Raw genomic sequence first — 20,202 nt, forward strand, 5'->3', positions numbered from 1 at the left:
TATAGGACTCGTTTTTAGATACTTTTGTACCTATTTCCTCCAGCATCTTCACAAGGTCCTTTGCTGTTGTTCTGGAATTAATTTGCACTTTTCGCACCAAAGTACATTCATCTCTAGGAGACAGAACGCGTCTCCTTCCTGAGCGGTATGACGGCTGCGTGGTCCCATGGTGTTTATACTTGCATACTATTATTTGTACAGATGAACGTGGTACCTTCAGGCATTTGGGAATTGCTCCCAAGGATGAACCAGACTTGTGGAGGTCTACAATTATTTTCTGAGGTCTTGGCTGATTTCTTTTGATTTTCCCATGATGTCAAGCAAAGAGGCACTGAGTTTGAAGGTAGGCCTTGAAATACATCCACATGTACACCTCCAATTGACTCACATGATGCCAATCAGCCTATCAGAAGCTTCTAAAGCCATGACATCATTTTCTGGAATTTTCCAAGCTGTTTAAAGGCACAGTCAACTTAGTGTATGTAAACTTCTGACCAAATGGAATTGTGATACAGTGAATTATAAGTGAAATAATCTATCTGTAAACAATAGTTGGAAAAATTACTTGTGTCATGCACAAAGTAGATGTCCTAACCGACTTGCCAAAACTATAGTTTGATAACAAGAAATGTGTGTAGTGGTTGAAAACCGAGTTTTAATGACTCCAACCTAAGTTTATGTAAACTTCCGACTTCAACTGTATATATTTTGATAAGGTTTGTAACTAAAGTGGCCAAATAACTTCTTTAAATTAAGCACATTAATCGGCTTTACAAGGGGTTTAGAGCATAACTGGCATACATAAGCAGCACATGAGTTTCAAAAATGCACCTTTATAATAAAAGCATTACATGCATAATCGCATTTGCGGTCACTTTGATAATGGTGTTTTCCCGCTAATGGAACATTATAGCCTACTGCCATATGCGTATTGCTGCGCTTATAATGTGAAGAAATAGCCTAATAGTTTATCAACATTTTTAGCTAAATGTTCTGATCTGTTGCGTCAGCCACATTGCATAAAAAATGTTTTTTGATGCTAGTGGTTGTATTAATTTGGGATCTATTGCATCACACAACTGTCCCAGACTATGTTTGGAATATTTATTTCTCGCACAGAATAGGTCAACTTTTGTACTATGGGGGATAGTAGATTGACATAGGCTAGTGCTTTTGCTGTTCGTTAGGCCTACTCATCTTGTTGGCTGACAAAAAGTAAATGTGGACATTTCTTCCAATATCTTCAATATGCACCTCGATGTGTCTGTCTTAATTTGTAGCCTGTTAGAAAGACCCGATCACGTGATGGAGAGCCATGCGAGTGAGAGGTGGCCACTGGCCACAAAAGGCATAAATAGTTTTAGGCTGCATTACGACCACAAAGGGGATGCCGCCGTGAAATTCGAGGCATTATCAAGTGCTTGTCAAATTGTGAATGTGAGAGTAATGAAGAGTGTACAGTCTGCGCAAAAAAACAAAGCAGAGCTCATGCCTTTCAAGCAACTTTTTTCAAATCATCATTAGTCGCATCATGCAATATTAAAAATCAAAACATATAGCCCAACGTTTGTAGAACAACTAAAGTTACATTAATAACTCTACATTAAGCATATAGGAGTACCTATTTCTTTGTTAACCGCTCAACACAGAATAGCCCTTCAAATTGTTTGGAGAAAATATTTATATTTTATTCAGCTTTGTTCAATTGTATTCTTCATACTATAAAATAATATCAAATAATGCCACGGAATTCTAAGCAAATCTTGTCTGCTAAATAAACTGGTGTAGCCCAAAGCCATTTGGCATAGCCAGATCAGGGCCTAACATAAGGACAACTCAGAGTATGCTATTCTGTTCTTTTGAAATAGACTACATTTTCTTCATATCATGCTTCTTTAGACCTGTCTAAAATAAATAATGGATTTATTGTGAAGGTGTAGGCTATATTACATGTATTTATTATACTTTTTTAAATGTAGACGTTCCAAAGGTCTGCATCAGTGGCTTGTAGGCTATGTGTGGAAGCCACACGAAATTTCCTGACCGCCACAACCCTACTCATATACCTCCCTCTTATCAATAGCTCTTATCAATTTATACATTACAATTCATGGAGAATGCTGTTATTTCTATCGGAAAAAATAAAGTAGATGTTTTTTCCACTTGGAAACGGCAAGTTCGATCAACATTATTCAGGGTTTCCTCACATGTAAAGGTGGTGGAATTATGAGATAATTAAATCAAGGTCAGAATATGGTGTATATGTAGACACACCTCCACCACACCTTGTTTTCTTAGATCTCCATCCTAAACGAATAGTGGTCAGAGAGAAAAGAGCATAAAAATTGAGAAAAGAGCATACAAATTGAATTACATTGCATTTAGGCACGCTTAACTCGGGTCGGAATTCCCCCCTTAGTGTGTAATCCTAGCTGTCACTCAAATGACGAGGGGCTGAAGCTCATTGGCTGAAACTCAAATTGCTAGGGGGCTGGCCCACCTGGGGGTAAATAGGGAAGATGGCACAGCACAGCAACAGTCGCTTTCAAACTAGGGATTTCGTGGCTAATTAAGGTAAAACAGTAATTCTGCTCATAGATTATGCATGTATGAACTACACATTGACACATCCAGCCTAAAGCGAGAGGTTTAAAAAATACTAATCACCAAAGTACTGGAGCGTGTCTTTAAAATCAGCCATGAATACCCTTGTGAGGAGGGAATGGAAGCTTGTTGTGTGCAACAAGAAGGGGCAATTTAATGCAAGATTCACACATAAAAAAATAAATATATATATACATTTCTAGCCTGTCTATCTATGGGTAACAGGGTTGACGTGTTATGCTAGAGCCACTCAGTTTTTCACCACAAAACACAAAAAAATTGCCAAAAGAAGTAGAACCAGCTCACCTGCTTTTACACTATGATTTAACTATTAAATGTTCAATGTTTCATTTGAAAGAGACGTAAAATGAATCACTAATCACGTGCAATAAATAATAATGTTCAGAAATAACTTTGTCAAAACAACAAAATAACTAGGGCGTTACAATAATGGTGAAATAATGGAGTATTTTTGTGGGTTAGTGGGTTAAAATATTCATAGAAGTCACAGAGGGTGCATGGAGGGACGTGTTAAAATGCAACATTTTGGCACTTTTACCAACTTAATTCTTATTGGAAATTGGTGCATAAATTATATTTAAAGTGGAACTGACAGTGTTTTAACTACTTTGCAGATATGAAACAAACAGACAATCATAACATCAGTCAAAAATATCAAATTCCCAGTTTATGCTCTAAAACTAACTTAATAAGAGGTTTTAAAAATAGGTTATATTTGACTCAAAATTCCACGACGTACAGTAAGGTATTGTTGGCAGAATACATTCAAACTAGCAAGGGCTATGATCACAAGTCAGTCATAACGTGGCTAATAGGCTAGCGTATCTATTAATGTAGCTCTTTATTTAGCAAGCTACAAACCCAGAGCCTAGTATTAGCTAACTAGCAGCTGGGAGGATGTCATGTGATTGGAAGAGTGGGTGAGTGACTGACTTTTTCCCCTCATATCGTTTTTCGGTGGCTACAGCTGAATGCAGGTGTCAGAAAAATGTAATCTCTTTGCTAGCTAGCTAGTTAGCTATGCTGAACTTGAACGACTGTTATCCAGTTAGGATATCTCTTGCGTTCGTAAATTCACTCTGGCTATGTACTCTGATTTCAGAGTACTCTCATCTGAGTGTGCCAGAGCGCATGATAACTGATTAATTTACAATTGCGCAACACCCGCTGAATATGACCAGTGTCATGTAAATGTAGGCAAAAAAAGTAACAGTCACGAACACGCTAGATAACACGTAAACAGCCTAACCAGCTCTTCTAGGGCAGGTAAAATGGTCAGAGTGAAGTGTTCTCTCATTTGTGTCTGGAAGTAGCAAGCAAGCTAGCCAACTTTAGCCAGTTAGCTTGTGTACTTGACTGCCGTTGTGAGGAACACTCGGATCAACCCTACTCCTCGGCCAGAGCGTCCAGTGTCAATCGTGCAGTGTGTGCTCTGAACGCTAGGAGAGCGAAATGCTTTGAATTTAGGAACCGACAATCTTACAATGCTCTGAATTTACGAACGACCCGGAGCGCACTCTGACACACTGGAGGCGATTTATGAACGCACCCTTAGCTAGTTGTCAATCAAATGTATTTGGCATTGATCAAATGGGCGGGCGGGCAGGCAGGCAGGCAAATTCTCATTCAGTTGTCAAAACGTGGGTTGGGACAAGCATGCATTGGCAGGCAAGCTGCAGAATGACGAGCAGGCTACTATTCCCCATCACTTGCAATTTTGACGGCCAACTAACTGAACAAGTTTGAAAGGGATAATCTAATGTTCCCTGTTTGATTTGAGCTCATCTTGCTCTGGCTTGCATTAGTTGTTGATCTTGTTGTTGTTGATGTGCATAACTGAGGGAGAGAGAGCCTACCTTTTCATGGTTGTTTGATCAATAGGACTGTAAAGTTTCCAAATGTAAGAGGACTCCCGTGGTATTTACATATTTTCAGAAATCCATTCAGGTGTATTTTGTGGCTTTTGGCGAATGTGATCTAAAGTCGAGTTGTTGCTACTGCCTGTAAACACACAGTCCAGTTCAAAGTGAATGATGGCAGGCCCATGTGGCAAATTGCTTATTTGCATAAAGGCCTACTGTAGCTCTGATTGGCTGTGGGGCACTGATCTGCATAGACTCAAGTTCTGGACGAGACAGATGTTTTTATTAGGTTTTATTTACTGCAGTGTCTATTAATTGTCAAAATGCACGGCCGCTTTCCCACTCTATAGTACTATAGAAATTTTTGAAAAAAAGAATTGTTGCTCTACATAAAGATGTCTTGGGCTATAAGAAGATTGCCAAGACCCTGAAACTGAGCTGCAGCAGGGTGGCCAAGACCATACAGCGGTTTAACAGGACAGGTTCCACTCAGAACAGGCCTCGCCATGGTCGACCAAATAAGTTGAGTGCACGTGCTCAGCGTCATATCCAGAGGATGTCTTTGGGAAATAGACGTATGAGTGCTGCAAGCATTGCTGCAGAGGTTGAAGGGGTGGGGGGTCAGCCTGTCAGTGCTCAGACCATACGCCGGACACTGCATCAAATTGGTCTGCATGGCTGTCATCCCAGAAGGAAGCCTCTTCTAAAGATGATGCACAAGAAAGCCCGCAAACAGTTTGCTGAAGACAAGCAGACTAAGGACATGGATTACTGGAACCATGTCCTGTGGTCTGATGAGACCAAGATAAACTTATTTGGTTCAGATGGTGTCAAGCGTGTGTGGCGACAACCAGGTGAGGCCTCCCGAGTGGCGCAATAGTCTAAGGCACTGCATCGCAGTGCTAGCTGTGCCACTAGAGATGCATGAGTGCTGCCGGCACTGGGGAGCTACAGTTCATTGAGGGAACCATGAATGCCAACATGTACTGTGACATACTGAAGCAGAGCATGATCCCCTCCCTTGCTAAAGAAGCTGAGGGTAAAGGTGATGGACTGGCCAAGCATGTCTCCAGACCTAAACCCTATTGAGCATCTTTGGGGCATCCTCAAACGGAAGGTGGAGGAGTGCAAGGTCTCTAACATCCACCAGTTCCGTGATGTTGTCATGGAGGAGTGGAAGAAGACTCCAGTGGCAACCTGTGAAGCTCTGGTGAACTCCATGCCCAAGAGGGTTAAGGCAGTGCTGGAAAATGATGGTGGCCACACAAAATATTGACACTTTGGGCCCAATTTGGACATTTTCACTTAGCGGTGTACTCACTTTTGTTGCCAGAGATTTAGACATTAATGGCTGTGTGTTGTGTTATTTTGAGGGGACAGCAAATGTACACGGTTATACAAGCTGTACACTCACTACTTTACATTGTAGCAAAGTGTCATTTCTTCAGTGTTGTCACATGAAAAGATATCCTCAAATATTTACAAAAATGTGAGGGGTGTAGTCACTTTTGTGAGATACTGTATGTTGGAATGTATCTAAAATTCATTAAATCATTATGGTAAAATATATTATTTGGCCAATTTTAAATATTTCATATGTACCCTAAAAAAAATTCTCTAAATTGTATTCATTTCCACATTACCTTGCAGATAAAACTGTTACGTGACTGACCTTTTTGTGAGCTTTTTCTGGCACAAAAGCAGATTCCAGGAAAACCCTCAATGCATCTCCCCCAGCAAAATCAAGCATGACCCGTGCCACTATTGACCTTTCCATTTCAACACCAAGTCCAAGCTACTGCTTCTCACATTCAAACAAGTTACTTTTATAGTGCTGTCTCTTTACTTTCCAAAGGCTGCTGAAAAGAAAAACTATGGCCGCGATTCAATTAAATAGAGAGGAGAGGAGAGATTGACTTCATGCCTTGGCAGCAGCTAATGGGGATCCATAATAAATACAAATACAAATCGCATTATGTTCAATTAAATGCTGCTTTTAAAGGCAATTTCAGATTGAGCCGTCATATGCAGTGTTTACCATGAAAGCAATCTCCGCGAAATGTGGGAACATTGCCTTTCAAGCTGCATTGGCTACGACCCGCGATCCGATTGATTCCTTGTCTATATTGACATGCAATTCTCAAATGGATGTTCACTTTAGACAGTGTTTTGTCCACTGACCTTGAAATCTTGAAGGCTTTAGCAGAGAATCCATTTAAACTCTAAAAGTATAAGCCGTTGGGGGGGAGGGCTACTAAGCTAACATATGGAATTGTTTTAAGATGGTCAAACCATGGAACATTTAGCTATTTGATTTGGAATTTTAGGACCCCTTTAGGTATCAAAAATATATTTGTATTTTTTTTAATTGGGCCTTTACTACTATAGCACATTGAAATGCATTGAATAACACATTCCTAAATGGCTCAAAAAACTAATCATAAAGAATACGGTTTTGAAGTGTCTGTCCTACAGTTGAAGTCGGAAGTTCACATACACCTTAGGCAAATACATTTAAATTCAGTTTTTCAAATTTCCTGACATTTAATCCTAGTAAAAAGTCCCTGTCTTAGGTCAGTTAGGATCACCACTTTATTTTAAGAATGTGAAATGTCAGAATAATAGTAGAGAGAATGATTTATTTCATATTTTATTTATTTCATCAAATTCCCAGTGGATCAGAAGTTTACATACACTTAATTAGTATTTGGTAGCATTGCCTTTAAATTGTTTAACTTGGGTCAAACGTTTCGGGTAGCCTTCCACAAGCTTCCCACAATACGTTGGGTGAATTTTGGCCCATTCCTCCTGACAGAGCTGGTGTATCTGAGTCAGGTTTGTAGGCCTCCTTGCTCGCACATGCTTTTTCAGTTCTGCCCACACATTTTCTATAGGATTGAGGTCAGGGCTTTGTGATGGCCACTCCAATACCTTGACTTTGGAAGTATGCTTGGGGTCATTGTCCATTTAGAAGACCCATTTGTGACCAAGCTTTAACTTCCTGACTGATGTCTTGAGATGTTGCTTCAATATATCCAATAATTTTCCTTCCTCATGATGCCATCTATTTTGTGAAGTGCACCAGTCCCTCCTGCAGCAAAGCACCCCCACAGCATGATGCTGCCACCCCCGTGCTTCACGGTTGGGATGGTGTTCTTCGGCTTGCAAGCAACCCCCTTTTTCCTCCAAACATAACGATGGTCATTATGACCAAACAGTTCTATTTTTGTTTAATCAGACCAGAGGACATTTCTCCAAAAAGTACGATCTTTGTCCCCATCTGCAGTTGCAAACCGTAGTCTGGCTTTTTTATGGCAGTTTTGGAGCAGTGGCTTCTTCCTTGCTGAGCGGCCTTTCAGGTTATGTCGATATAGGACTCGTTTTACTGTGGATATAGATACTTTTGTACCTGTTTCCTCCAGCATCTTCACAAGGTCCTTTGCTGTTGTTCTGGGATTGATTTGCACTTTTCGCACCAAAGTACGCTCATCTCTAGGAGACAGAACGCGTCTCCTTCCTGAGCGGTATGACGGCTGCGTGGTCCCATGGTGTTTATACTTGCGTACTATTGTTTGTACAGATGAACATGGTACCTTCAGGCGTTTGGAAATTGCTCCCAAGGATGAACCAGACATTTTTTTCTGAGGTCTTGGCTGATTTCTTTTGATTTTGTGTTTGTTTGATGATGTTCCAAGCTAGGACAACAAGAAAGCAACTATGGCACTTAGGTAAAAAATGTGTCAACTTAATGGTGTTAAGAATGAACTAAAATGCAGGAAAGAGGACCAGACTTGAATGCAACCACTTTAACTAGTTGCCTTGAACTCAGCTCCCTAGCAACTCAACAAGCACCAGCTGCTACTAATTTCATGTTAATTGTAATCTTTTGTCGCAATTTGCTCCTGTCAGGTCTCGTTCACTAACCTCTACTCTGTTTGTTAGTGATGGGGAAACAAACCTTCCTGAAGCATTGAGGCTTTCCAGACAATTGTTGAAAATAGGTCCATTACTCGAGGCCTTGATCAACACAGTGTACACTAGTGGTACCTACTGGTCAGTCTGTCCTATCTGGTGTATTTATTCTGTTTTATCTGCTATCCTGTGTGATCTTAAGTATGCTCCCTCTAATTCTCCCATCTCTCTTTCTCTCAGTCTCCTCTCCCGGAGGACCTGAGCCCTAGGACCATGCCTCAGGTCTACCTGGCCTGACGACTCCTGGCTGTCCCAGTCCACCTGGTCATGCTGCCGACACAGTTTCTGCTGTTCTGTCTGTGGCTATGGAAGCCTGACCTGTTCACCGGACCTGCTACCTTATCCCGGACCTGCTGTTTCGACCCTCTCTCTCCCTTTCTCTCTCTCTCGCTCTCTACCGCACCTGCTGTCTCGACCTCTGAATGCTCGGCTATGAAAAGCCAACTTCCTCCTGAGGTGCTGACCTGTTGCACCCTCTATAACCACTGTGATTATTATTTGACCCTGCTGGTCATCTATGAATGTTTGAACAACTTGAAGAACAATCTAGCCTTCATGGCCATGTACTCTTATAATCTCCACCGTCACAGCCAGGAGAGGGCTGGCCACCCCTCAGAGCCTGGTTTCTTCCTAGGTTCCTGCCTTTCTATGGAGTTTTTCCTAGCCACCGTGCTTCTACATCTGCATTGCTTGCTCTTTGGGGTTTTAGGCTGTGTTTCTGTATACTGTAAGCACTTTGTGACATCTGCTGATATAAAAAGGGCTTTATAAATAAATGGATTGCTCCAGCTGTGGCCCGGCCCATGTTCCTCACAGCTGTGACCTTCTCTCAGTTCAGTGAGCCGATTGCCTCGATGTTCCAGTTCTCACTGCTGGTCACAGCGTAGCCCTGCCCTCCAGGCTCACCATTCCCTCTCGATGGCCGTCATGGCTCTTCCTCCACTCAACACACTCCACTTCAATTCGCATCAAGTCTGTTCTTCGCTTCACCAGCAGATCCTACAAGGTTCCTCTGGCCCCTCTCTCTGCCAGTGACTACCTCTCTCCCCACCTCGCCATCCTTGGCCTTCTTGTACTACAGAGACGTCATCTGCTCGGCTCACCCTTCTCGCCACTAGGAGTTGGATGACTACCACTCCATCGTTATGGATCTGACCGCTCGTTTTGGTGGTCCAACTACCTACAACTGCCATTGCCTGTTTTCGGCTGTCACTGCCTCCAGGCTGCTGCAGTAGAATGTCAGCACCTATTCGGGCGCTCTTGATAGCTGTACTGTAGCCTCTTCGCCCACCGGCTGTCCATCGCCTGCAACCTTTGAGATTGTCCATCCCACCCTGCCTGCATCCTGTCTGCCCGACGCAAGTGGCCCCTGATGCATCCCCCTTACTGCCTCTGCTTGCAGCTCCGCTCTGCCCCCCCTTCCTTCGGCCATCTTACCCCTAGCTCCAACGACCGGTTACTACGATTCCCTTCGACACTCCGGCGGCGGCTCACCCTCTTTCTCTGCCAGTGAAGACTTCTCTCTTCACCTCCGGTCCTGCTGATCCCGCAGTGTCTCACCTTCCATCCCTACCAGCAATGAACTCCCATATCCCAGCCAGCTCAGCCAGTTACATGCCAGTTCGGCCCCTGGTCTTACTAGCTGAGACCCTCTCCTAGATCATTGAACCAACTGCTTCTGTTCAAGTCTTCAACTACCCACAGCCCTTACGACCCACTCACCTATTGTACTTTCTACAGCTCAAACAATCTCAACATGCCTCTCCATCCAATCCACTATTCATTACTAAATCTGGTTCCATCGCCTCGCCAATGGTTCCATTCCCATCTGAGACAAACTATCCATGTACGGCTATCCTGCTGACCAATTCTCCGGACACGCCTTCCGCATCGGAGCTGCATCCATAGCATCTTGACACGGCATCCCAGACACAGTACATCTCCTTGGACGCTGGTCCTCTCAAGCCTATCATTCCTCTGACAACAGCCCGCAACATCTCTCAGAACCTGCATTTACTCAAGCACAGTCTTCCAGTCCCTGCCTCATTTCACGATACCATATACCTCAAGCACTGAATCCTACCCAACCAGACAAAAGAGGATTGGCTCCCCAGCTGAGCCTGGTTCCTCTCAATGTTTTCTTCCTTCAAGGGAGTGTTTTACTTGCCACTATCACTTCTACTAGCTCTCCTGGTGTCTAAGGTTGGGTCATTCCATGGGCATCTTGTCCATATGCCTGTACTACCTCAAATATATTAGCAACCATTCAGCACATGCAGTCCAGAACCTCTCACTTCCTCTCCAGGGTATGACTTACTTGGATATCTCTTTTTGGGGATTGCCATCACCACAGCAGCCTATTTACCATGGCCTGATGATGATGTCTCCCTGAAATTCCAAGCCAAACTCTAGAGTCCACCCCCCAGATCCTTCATCTGCAGCGCTTGGATTAATCCGGTCCATTCTCATTCCTCTCCTGAATCCTTATTCTCACATCCATTCAATTTCCTCAATAAATATTCTAAACCCTTTTCAATGTCTGGTCCTTAAACTCATGAAATAAGAATATGAATAGCTTCATCTGCCAGCAGCATACCACCCTGCATCCCACTGCTGGCTTGCCTCTGAAGCTAAGCAGGGTTGGTCCTGGACAGTCCCTGGATTGGAGACCAGATGCTGCTGGAAGTGGTGTTGGCAGGCCAGTAGGAGGCACGTTTTCTTCTGGTCTAAAAATAAATGTCCCAATGCCCCAGAGCAGTGATTGGGGAAATTGCCCTGTAAGGGTGCCGTCTTTTGGATGGGACATTAAACGGGTGTCCTGACTCTCTGTGGTCACTAAAGATCCCATGGCACTTATCGTAGGGGTGTTAACCCTGGTGTCCTAGCTAAATTCCCAATCTGGCCCTCATACCATAATGGCCACCTAATCATCCCCAGCTTCCAATTGGCTCATTCATCCCCACTCCTCCCCATGTAACTATTCCCCAGGTCGTTGCTGTAAATGAGAATGTGTTCACAGTCAACAAAATAGCTTGAGCACCATAACCGAGAACGTCCACAACGCTTTTTCCGTCCAATTGAACGGCTATTCTGGAGGCTAGAAGGTTCTATAAAATGAAGAAGGCAACCATCATAAAACTTTCACATTTCTCAGCTACATGGAGGACACAATTAATTTCCCATATTTCTGTGCACTGGACATGAATGCCAATTGCCATTACAATCACAAAGCAGAAGTGTGTGTCAGAAGAGCTTTGGTGAGTGGTACAGTGGACCTGTATAGCTCAGTTGGAAGAGCATGGCTCTTGCAACGCCAGTATAGTGGGTTTGATTCCCGAGACCACCCATATGTAAAATGTATGCACAATGACTAAGTCACTTTGAAAAAAAGTGTCTGCTAAATGGCATTTATTATGATATGGCACATAGCAGGATGTACCTGCATTCTTCTAAGAAAATGTATTTCATTTTGCCACATGGCCGAGTACACAGGATGTAATGCTAGCAGAGTGTGAGGCACAGAGTGTACTGTGTCTAGCATTCCTCTTCAACAACCCCTTTCTCAGTGCAGTAGCTGCTTGTGTGCAGTGAAAGTTGTGCTGGGACCAGAGAAAGATACGACTCTGGCTGGGATTGCACTGTAGCCAACGTTCTCTAATTGCCTTCACAACAAGGCTCAGTCAGGAGAGGGGGGAGAGAGGGGAGAATACTATTTTTTGGTCGCTGTAGAAGCCTTCAGTCCTGAGACACCATCAGTATCACCACAAATAGAACGAGAAAGCATGCACATGATTTGTGGCGTTGTAACTGCCATTTACATCAAAAATAGAGATTTGGTACAAAATATAAAACTATTCTTTAATGGCTATGATTGACCAAATTAATGGTGGCTTTGTAACTGCCTTCATACACAGGTTGGTGCTTTCAAGGAGAAACCAGGCCTCATTTAATCAATGTGCCTACAGAAATGCATACCAGGGTTAGTTCGACTGATAGCCTTGTTTGTAAAAGCCAAGTGAGAAAGTGCAGAGACCTTGGAATTTGTATTTTTTGGAATTGCTCATTTCTTTCTGTGAGTGTTTTATCTGTGAGTGTTATTTTGAATTATATTTTCTCTAAAAGCATCTGGTTTCCCGTTCTTAGCTACTCTTGGCAACATTGGGTGCCTGCAAAGAAAATTATTTAGCAGGCACCGAATGTTAATTTGGCTTGGGGGGAGAAGCTGTTCCGGAGCCTGTTGGTCAGAGAGCCGATGCTTTGGTACCATTTGCTGGACGGTAGCAGAGTGAACAGTCTATGGCTTGGGTGGCTGAACTCTTTGGCAATTCGGGCCTTTGACACCGCCTGATATAGAGGTCCTGGATGGCAGGTAGCTCAGCCCCAGTGATGTACTGGGCTGTCCACACCAACCTCTGTAGCGCTTTGTGGTAAAGGGCGGTGCATTTGCCATTCCAAGCGGTGATGCAGCCAGTCAAGATGCGCTCGATGGTGCAGCTGTATAACTTTTTGAGGATCCGAGGGCCCATGCCACATATTTTCAGCCTCCTGAGGGGGAAGAGGCGCTGTCATGCCCTCTTCACGACTGTGCGGGTGTGTGTGGACCATGTTAAGTCCTTAGGGATTTGGATGCCAAGGAACTTTTCGCTCTCGACCTGCTCCACTACAGCCCCGTCGATGTGGATGGGGGCGTGCTCTCCCCCCTTTTTCCTATAGTCCACGATCAGCTCCTTGGTCCTTGGCACCACACTGCCAGGTCTCTGATCTTCTCCCTGTAGGCTGTCTCATCACCGTCTGTGATCAGGCCTACCACCGTTGTGTCCTCAGCAAACTTGATTATGGTTTTGGAGTCGTGCGTGGCCACGCAGTCGTGGGTGAATAGGGAGTACAGGAGGGGACTAAGCACACATCTCTGATGGGCCCCATGTTGAGGGTCAGCGTGGCAGAGGTGTTGTTGCCTACCCTCACCACCTGGGGCCAGCCCATCAGGAAGACCAGGATCCAGTTGCAGAGGGAGGTGTTCAGTCCCAGGGACCTGAGCTTGGTGATGGGCTTGGAGGGGACTATGGTGTTGAATGCTGAGCTGTAGTCATTGAACTGCATTATCACATATGTATATGCAGTTATTTCCCCTCTTGTCCAGGTGGGAGAGAGCAGTGTGAAGTGCAATTGAGATTGCGTCATCTGTGGATCTGTTGGGGCGGTATGCGAATTGGAGTGGGTCCAGGGTGTCTGAGATGATGGTGTTGATGTGTGTCAATTACACTTCATAATTACAGATATGATCCCTTTTTAACCCTTCCAATGAAAGCCTTAGAGGAAAACTCAGCTGACAGTTCTTTTTCAGTCTGTTGTTTTTGGGTGTTAGCCTGTCCTTAAATATTGTATGGTGTATGAATAAATGTCTGCTTTAAAAATGCATTAGCTCCTCGATACGCAGGCAAGTACCAGTTCATTTTGCAATTATAAAAAGGTATCCTGTGCATTGAGCATGGGAAATGCGCTCTACAAATTAATTAATTATTATCACAGCGGTTCTTGATTTCTCTGGCTCATCTGCTCATTGAAAGAGAGATATACATTTAGATATACATTTACCTCTAAACCGTTGGACAACAATAATAACAGCAATATCACATATCCATACTCTATTAGCTTCGAGTGAAATGAAGAAGCCAGAGAATATCATAAGTAGCAATGCGTTCAGGAGGAAAAGAGTGAGATACCTGTTTGTTCATGAAGACGTAGATGACTGGGTTGTAGACTGCAGCCGTCTTGGAGAAGAAAGCGGGTGCGGCAGCCAGTCTGGGGTCCAGGTAGATGGTGGGACAGGCTGTGACAATGATGGAGAAGGCTGCGTAGGGCGTCCAGCCCACCATGAAAGCCACAATCATCACCACCACCATGCGGGTCACCTGACGCTCCGGTTTCTTGGCGTTAGCCAGCCTGGCATGGGACACCTTAGGGTTGACGTGACAACAAACACCTTCGGTTATTGAGCTAGAAAGTCTGCTGTGTGAGTTTATTTAAAGACTTTAAGAGCTGAACAGGATGTAATTACTAGACATTACAAGCCTGGCCAATGACTACTTTGGTTCAGTTGCATCCTCTCCCAATAGTTCCAGTATTTTATAAATGGGAACTGACCTTCCTCAGCTTCTGTAGGAGCTTCCCATAGCAGTAGATTATCACCCCCAGGGGCATTATAAAGCAGGTCACAAAGAAGGTGATTATGTAGGTGTGATTTGAAATGTTGTTGGAGTACCTGAGGAAAGTAGAACATAAACATTTGAATGACATTTCCAGCATTTGCTACATGGCCCAGCCTTATGGCTTAGTCTGTATTTAAAGGGATAGTTCACTCTTTTCAAGTTTAAGCTTATTTTCAAACTGTTTTTAAAAGTATAAGTTGGTTATATAGCATATGTCCAGCATCTCCTGACAAGCATTTTTGGAGCCAGCTAACAAATGTAAAAATGGTTTGTAAAAATGACAACACCCTAGGGATGTCGAAAACAAACAAAAACTTTTTTTTTTTTAAGTTAACTGCTACTTTAAAGGGGCAATCTGTAGTTGCTACATCCATATACATCCTTATGAATTGATTATATACACTGAGTGTACAAAACATTAAGGACACCTTCCTGACGTCAATAAGGGATCATAGCTTTCACCTGGATTCACCTGGTCAGTCTATGTCATGGAAAGAGCAGGTGTCCTTAATGTTTTGTACACTCAGTGTATACCCATTATTAACTTATAAATGCCTCATGAGCTTAGTTTCCCCCCAATGTTTGTAAACATTGTAAATGTAAACAAACACTGTATAGCCTCAAAACATGGTTAAAACAATAATATTGATATTATGGATGGTCAGTCCCTGCATCCATAGCTCTGTGTATTAATCTGAGAGTGGCTACATTTATCCAGGCCCATCCCTCAGCTTTTTACCAAAACAGAGGCGGGGTGCCTTGGTTATTGTTTCAACTGTAGATTCAGCCTTTAAGGACACCATAAAAGTGTGTGACATTATGTTGACAGAGGAGAAGGGTTGTATTGGACCTGTCAGATAGGCTTATTCTGTTTTGTGCCTCATTTGAGCTGCAATTAAAGTGGGAATTCTACAGCTGAAGCAAATCTATGGGACACATAATTGGGGTCCCAGGGGCCAGTTGACGGAAGCCTAATTGTGTAATTTCCATTTTAATAACTGCTACCGCTATCAAAGGCGGCAAGCTGGGGATTCATTCTCACAGAACCAGAGACAGACTCTAGACTGGTTTTGGACAAAATCTGAAGTTGAGTTTAGGGAGATGCACCCAACTAAAATGTCCCCACCCACAGTCCCCCTGCGCCCTACTGATTTACATTCCCAGCCTAATGCATGCCTTATCAGCCTGTCACAGCCCATAGGTTTTAAGGATTTTAGGGGATTTTGAATGGAAGTCAATGGTATACTGGCTTGTAAGGTGGAACATCATTTTTCATCAAGTTAATAACTTTCACAATACCTAGAATTGAAAAGTTTACCTCTTTAACATTCTGAACCATGTGAATAGTGTGTATTCTAATGATTCTTGGGTTGAATAAATTAGTCATTGAAAATGCATTATGTGGATGCATGTGGACCCCTACATCTGTGTTTCCTCAGTCCCTGCTGGGAAGTCAACATGACCCAAATGTTTTCTGACATACCCAAATGTTTTCGCAGAGTGACAAGTTAGGACACTGATATATCATGTATATCCTTGAATGTGGCTTATAATTGCATTGTTGACTGTATTTCACTGCCTTAGCGATGGCTCTCTCAATGGAACAGAGGCAGTGCTCATCAGCCCCCCTACCTGCTTCCCTTTGATTAGCAATGCTTAACAACATTACCATGATCTCTAGAAGGAGCACACCCCTTAGGGTCAAATAATCTTGACTCCTTGACTTGAAAGTGTTTTTCCATTGTGAAGTTGAGATAACTTCGCAAGGTGCCATCAACTAAGTTACACACACAAGGCTTAGTCTTAACTTCTAGCTAGTAGTTACAGTATATGAAGAGTTTAATTCCAAAATGCTATATATCCACTTTCAGAAATGGTAAATTAGCTTTTATTATTTAAAGAACTTATGAAAGAGATTGGTGTGTTTTTTCACTATCTAATCATGGCATGGGGTTGTCGATGATGGACGTGTTTGTTTAAAATCTATCACTTTTATTTTATTTGCAAAATGCTATACAGTGGGGTCCAAAATTATTGACACCCTTGAAAAAGATTAGAATAAATTACTGTTTGAAATAAATAATTCAAAAATTGAGCTTTAGTGTATGCTCCAAAACATTTGAAAATTATATTATTTTATACTAATACAATTGCTCTGAAAAATATATTTAATTCTCAAAAAGGTAGGGGTGAAAATAATTGACACCCTTGTTTTCAATACCTTTCAATAGCTCACCTTGCGAGGATTACAGTCACTCTTGAATTGTGGTGGCATTTGCATCCCTTGGCTTTGCAACCATGAAAAACACTTTAAAATGACAAATAGTTACACATCATACATGTTTTATTTTACACAGTATTGAACTGTTTGTCATTGACAAACCATAATGCAACTCCTTCATACTGCAAAACGTTACCTTAATGCATTGTTTAAAGTACTAAGTGCAATCAAATTGGCTTGTTCCAGTAGTAATGAGTAGAGTTGTAGTGCTGTGTTTTTAGGATTTATCTATTATCTATTATTTTGAATGCTAGAAAGTAATATATTATATAGAGCAATAAAAACAAAGAAGGCTATTCAAATAAAAATATATATAACAAATATAATTGTTACGAGATGTCACCAAGCCAATAGATGGCGCTGCTGTTATGTGTATCTGAGTGTGATACTACAGTATATAGTCCTAGTGAGCCAAGTTCAGCATGACTTACTATGCACTGAATGGAGCTGTATGCATGCTTCAGAGTGATCCTGAAGTAAAGACCTTCTAATCAGCATTACCTTGCTCTTGTATAGAATAAACACCATACAAAACATGGTGTCAGAAGTCAGAACCAAATAGGTATATCCTTGACGAATCAAAATATCAAAACGACACACGGATAAATGCACAGTAGGAAGGGACGTGCCAACTAGCTAACCAGCAACAAAAAAAGTATTATAATAACAACAACGACAACAATGGCTTACCCGGTAATTCCGGTACCAGAGCCTATGGACATGAAGGGCGATACATACAACAACTGGAAACATTTTCGAGCACAATGGGAAAACTATGAGATAGCTACCGGTCTGGATGAAAAGGAAGCAAAAGTCTGCTATAGCAACTCTGCTAACCGTGATGAGAAAGAAATGTCATCTCTTACAGCGGAATCTTTATATGCCTGAAGCAGAGAACTGACCCAGTAGAAATTAGAGGCGCTACAGAAACACTTTGAGCCATCCAGGAACATGACCTACGAGAGGTACATGTTTAATGCTTGTGAACAAAGTCAATGTGAAACATCAGAGCAGTACATTGCAAATCTGAGGAAGCTAGCAGACACGTAAATGTGGCGCATTACGAGAGGAACTAGTCCGTGACAGGCTTGTCATAGGCACTAAAGATATAGCTGTGTGAGCGCGCATGCTCAGAGAACCCAACCTCACACTGAACAAAGCCATTGACGTGTCGTTCAAGTGAACAAGAACAAATGCAAATCAGGACAATTGGTGGAGGTGAACCAGAGACTGTACATTATACCTCCCGTGAGCGACGTTCAGAATCAAAACGCCAAACATATGGTCGTAAACAGACAGAGTTTACAGGGGATAATAACAAACATAGAATGCCAAACGACTTACCCTGTCATTACTGTGGGTCAGTACATGCCAAAGCCAAATGCCCAGCATACGGTGTCACCTGTTAAGCATGTGGAAAACAAAACCATTTTGCCAGAGTTTGTAAACAAGCACAACACAAACCTCAACTCAGTCTATTAGAGGAAGATAATGAGTCAGATGACCAAACAACAGATGCAATGTGGTACATCTCACAGGTTAATTCTGTGGAAGACAAGGGAAAAAATTGTTCATTAACCTTAAGCTAGCTCCACTCAGTGATGAGCCATTGACATATGACCCCAGCCATACAATTAAATGTAAACTAGACACAGGATCAACAGTGAATGTCATAAGCTATGGGGACCTACAGCGACTCATGCAAGACGGCAATCCAGTTCTACTACCCAGCAAAGCTACACTCAAGCTATATGACGGCACACTGATAAAGCCAACAGGAGAATGCAATCTCAAAGCAGAACATGATGGAAAATGTTTCATATTACATTTCAGGTCATGGAGACATCCCAGCTTCCTCTGCTGTCAGCTGACACATTTGAAAGACTCAGCCTACTACATGTGAACCACAGCCATGTGTTACATCATGTCGACACCCCAAGCACCACATCCACTGAGGTCATCATGACAACTGAGGAGATCATCTCCAAGTACAAGGACGTGTTCGATGGGCTTGGCTGCCTCCCTGGAGAGCTACACCTAGAAGTAGACAATGCAGCCCGGCCTGTGCAGCAGCTACCAAGACGGATACCTATTCAACTGAAGGAAAGGATCAAAAAGGCCATACATTCAATGGACAATGCAGATATCATCACGAAAGTCACAGAGCCAACACCGTGGATCAGCAACATGGTTGTCATTGAAAAACCTGATAAACTACGAATATGCATGGACCCCAGTGCACTCAATAAAGCCTTACTGAGATCGCACTTCCAGATGCCCACAATAGAAGAGATTCTACCAGAGATATCCAACACAAAGGTATTCTCAGTACTCGATGCCAAAGATGGATATTGGCTAGTCAAACTTGATGAAGTGACCAGCTATCTAACAACTTTCTGGACACATGTAGGCAGGTATAGATGGCTGAGAATGCCATTTGGAATCAAGCCAGTCACTGAAGAATACCAACGCAGACAGTGTGAAGCACTACAGGGACTAAAAGGAGTGAGTGTGATCGCAGATTACATTCTACTCTATGGATGTGGTGACACACACGAAGAGGCGATGGCAGATCATGACAGAAACCTTACAGCTCTCCTGCAGAGAGCAAGAGATGTCAACCTGAAGCTGAACAAAAAGGAACTCCGGTTAAAGCTACCTAGTGTGACATACATGGGTCATCTTCTCACCACAGAGGGCCTTTGCCCTGACCCAGAGAAAATAACAGCCATTCAGAACATGGATAAACCGACCGACGTCAAGTCACTACAGCGGCTGTTGGGGTTTGTGAACTATCTTGCAAAATTCATGCCCCGCCTATCTGAGATGTGTGAGCCGCTCAGAAGACTGACTGACAAGGACATTGAATGGACATGGCTACCACAGCATGACGCAGCAGTGGAGACTATCAAACAGTTAGTCACACAACACCCAGTGCTCAAATACTAAGACCTGAATGATGAAGTCACAATGCAGTGTGATGCCAGTGAGACAGGTTTGGGCGCAGCCTTTCTACAGAAAGGATAACCTGTTGCATTTGCCTCCAGAACATTGACTCAGACAGAACAAAGATATGCACAGATTAAGAAAGAATGCCTCTCCATTGTTTTTGCATGTGACAAGTTTGATCAGTATCTGCATGGCAGAGAGTTCATCACAATACACAGCAAACACAAACTGCTTGAGACGATCTTCAAGAAATCCCTACTCACAGCACCAAAGCGACTGCAGAGAATGTTGCTAAGGCTATAAA

The 20,202-nt window shown here is 42.9% G+C and overlaps 1 protein-coding gene across 1 annotated transcript in view; it reads right to left on the bottom strand.

Annotated features, from left to right (window-relative positions):
• Positions 1-20,202, bottom strand: part of LOC121569233 (vertebrate ancient opsin-like) — a 43,744-nt gene that overhangs the window by 14,374 nt on the left and 9,168 nt on the right. Inside the window, exons 3-4 of the mRNA XM_041880035.1 lie at positions 14,604-14,721; positions 14,183-14,416 (exon numbers count right to left, since the gene is read on the bottom strand). Coding sequence (XP_041735969.1) covers positions 14,183-14,416; positions 14,604-14,721 — 352 coding nt within the window. The remainder of the gene's footprint in view (positions 1-14,182; positions 14,417-14,603; positions 14,722-20,202) is intronic.

The sequence above is a fragment of the Coregonus clupeaformis genome, chromosome 1, assembly GCF_020615455.1.
Source record: "Coregonus clupeaformis isolate EN_2021a chromosome 1, ASM2061545v1, whole genome shotgun sequence".
Lineage (NCBI taxonomy): Eukaryota > Metazoa > Chordata > Actinopteri > Salmoniformes > Salmonidae > Coregonus > Coregonus clupeaformis.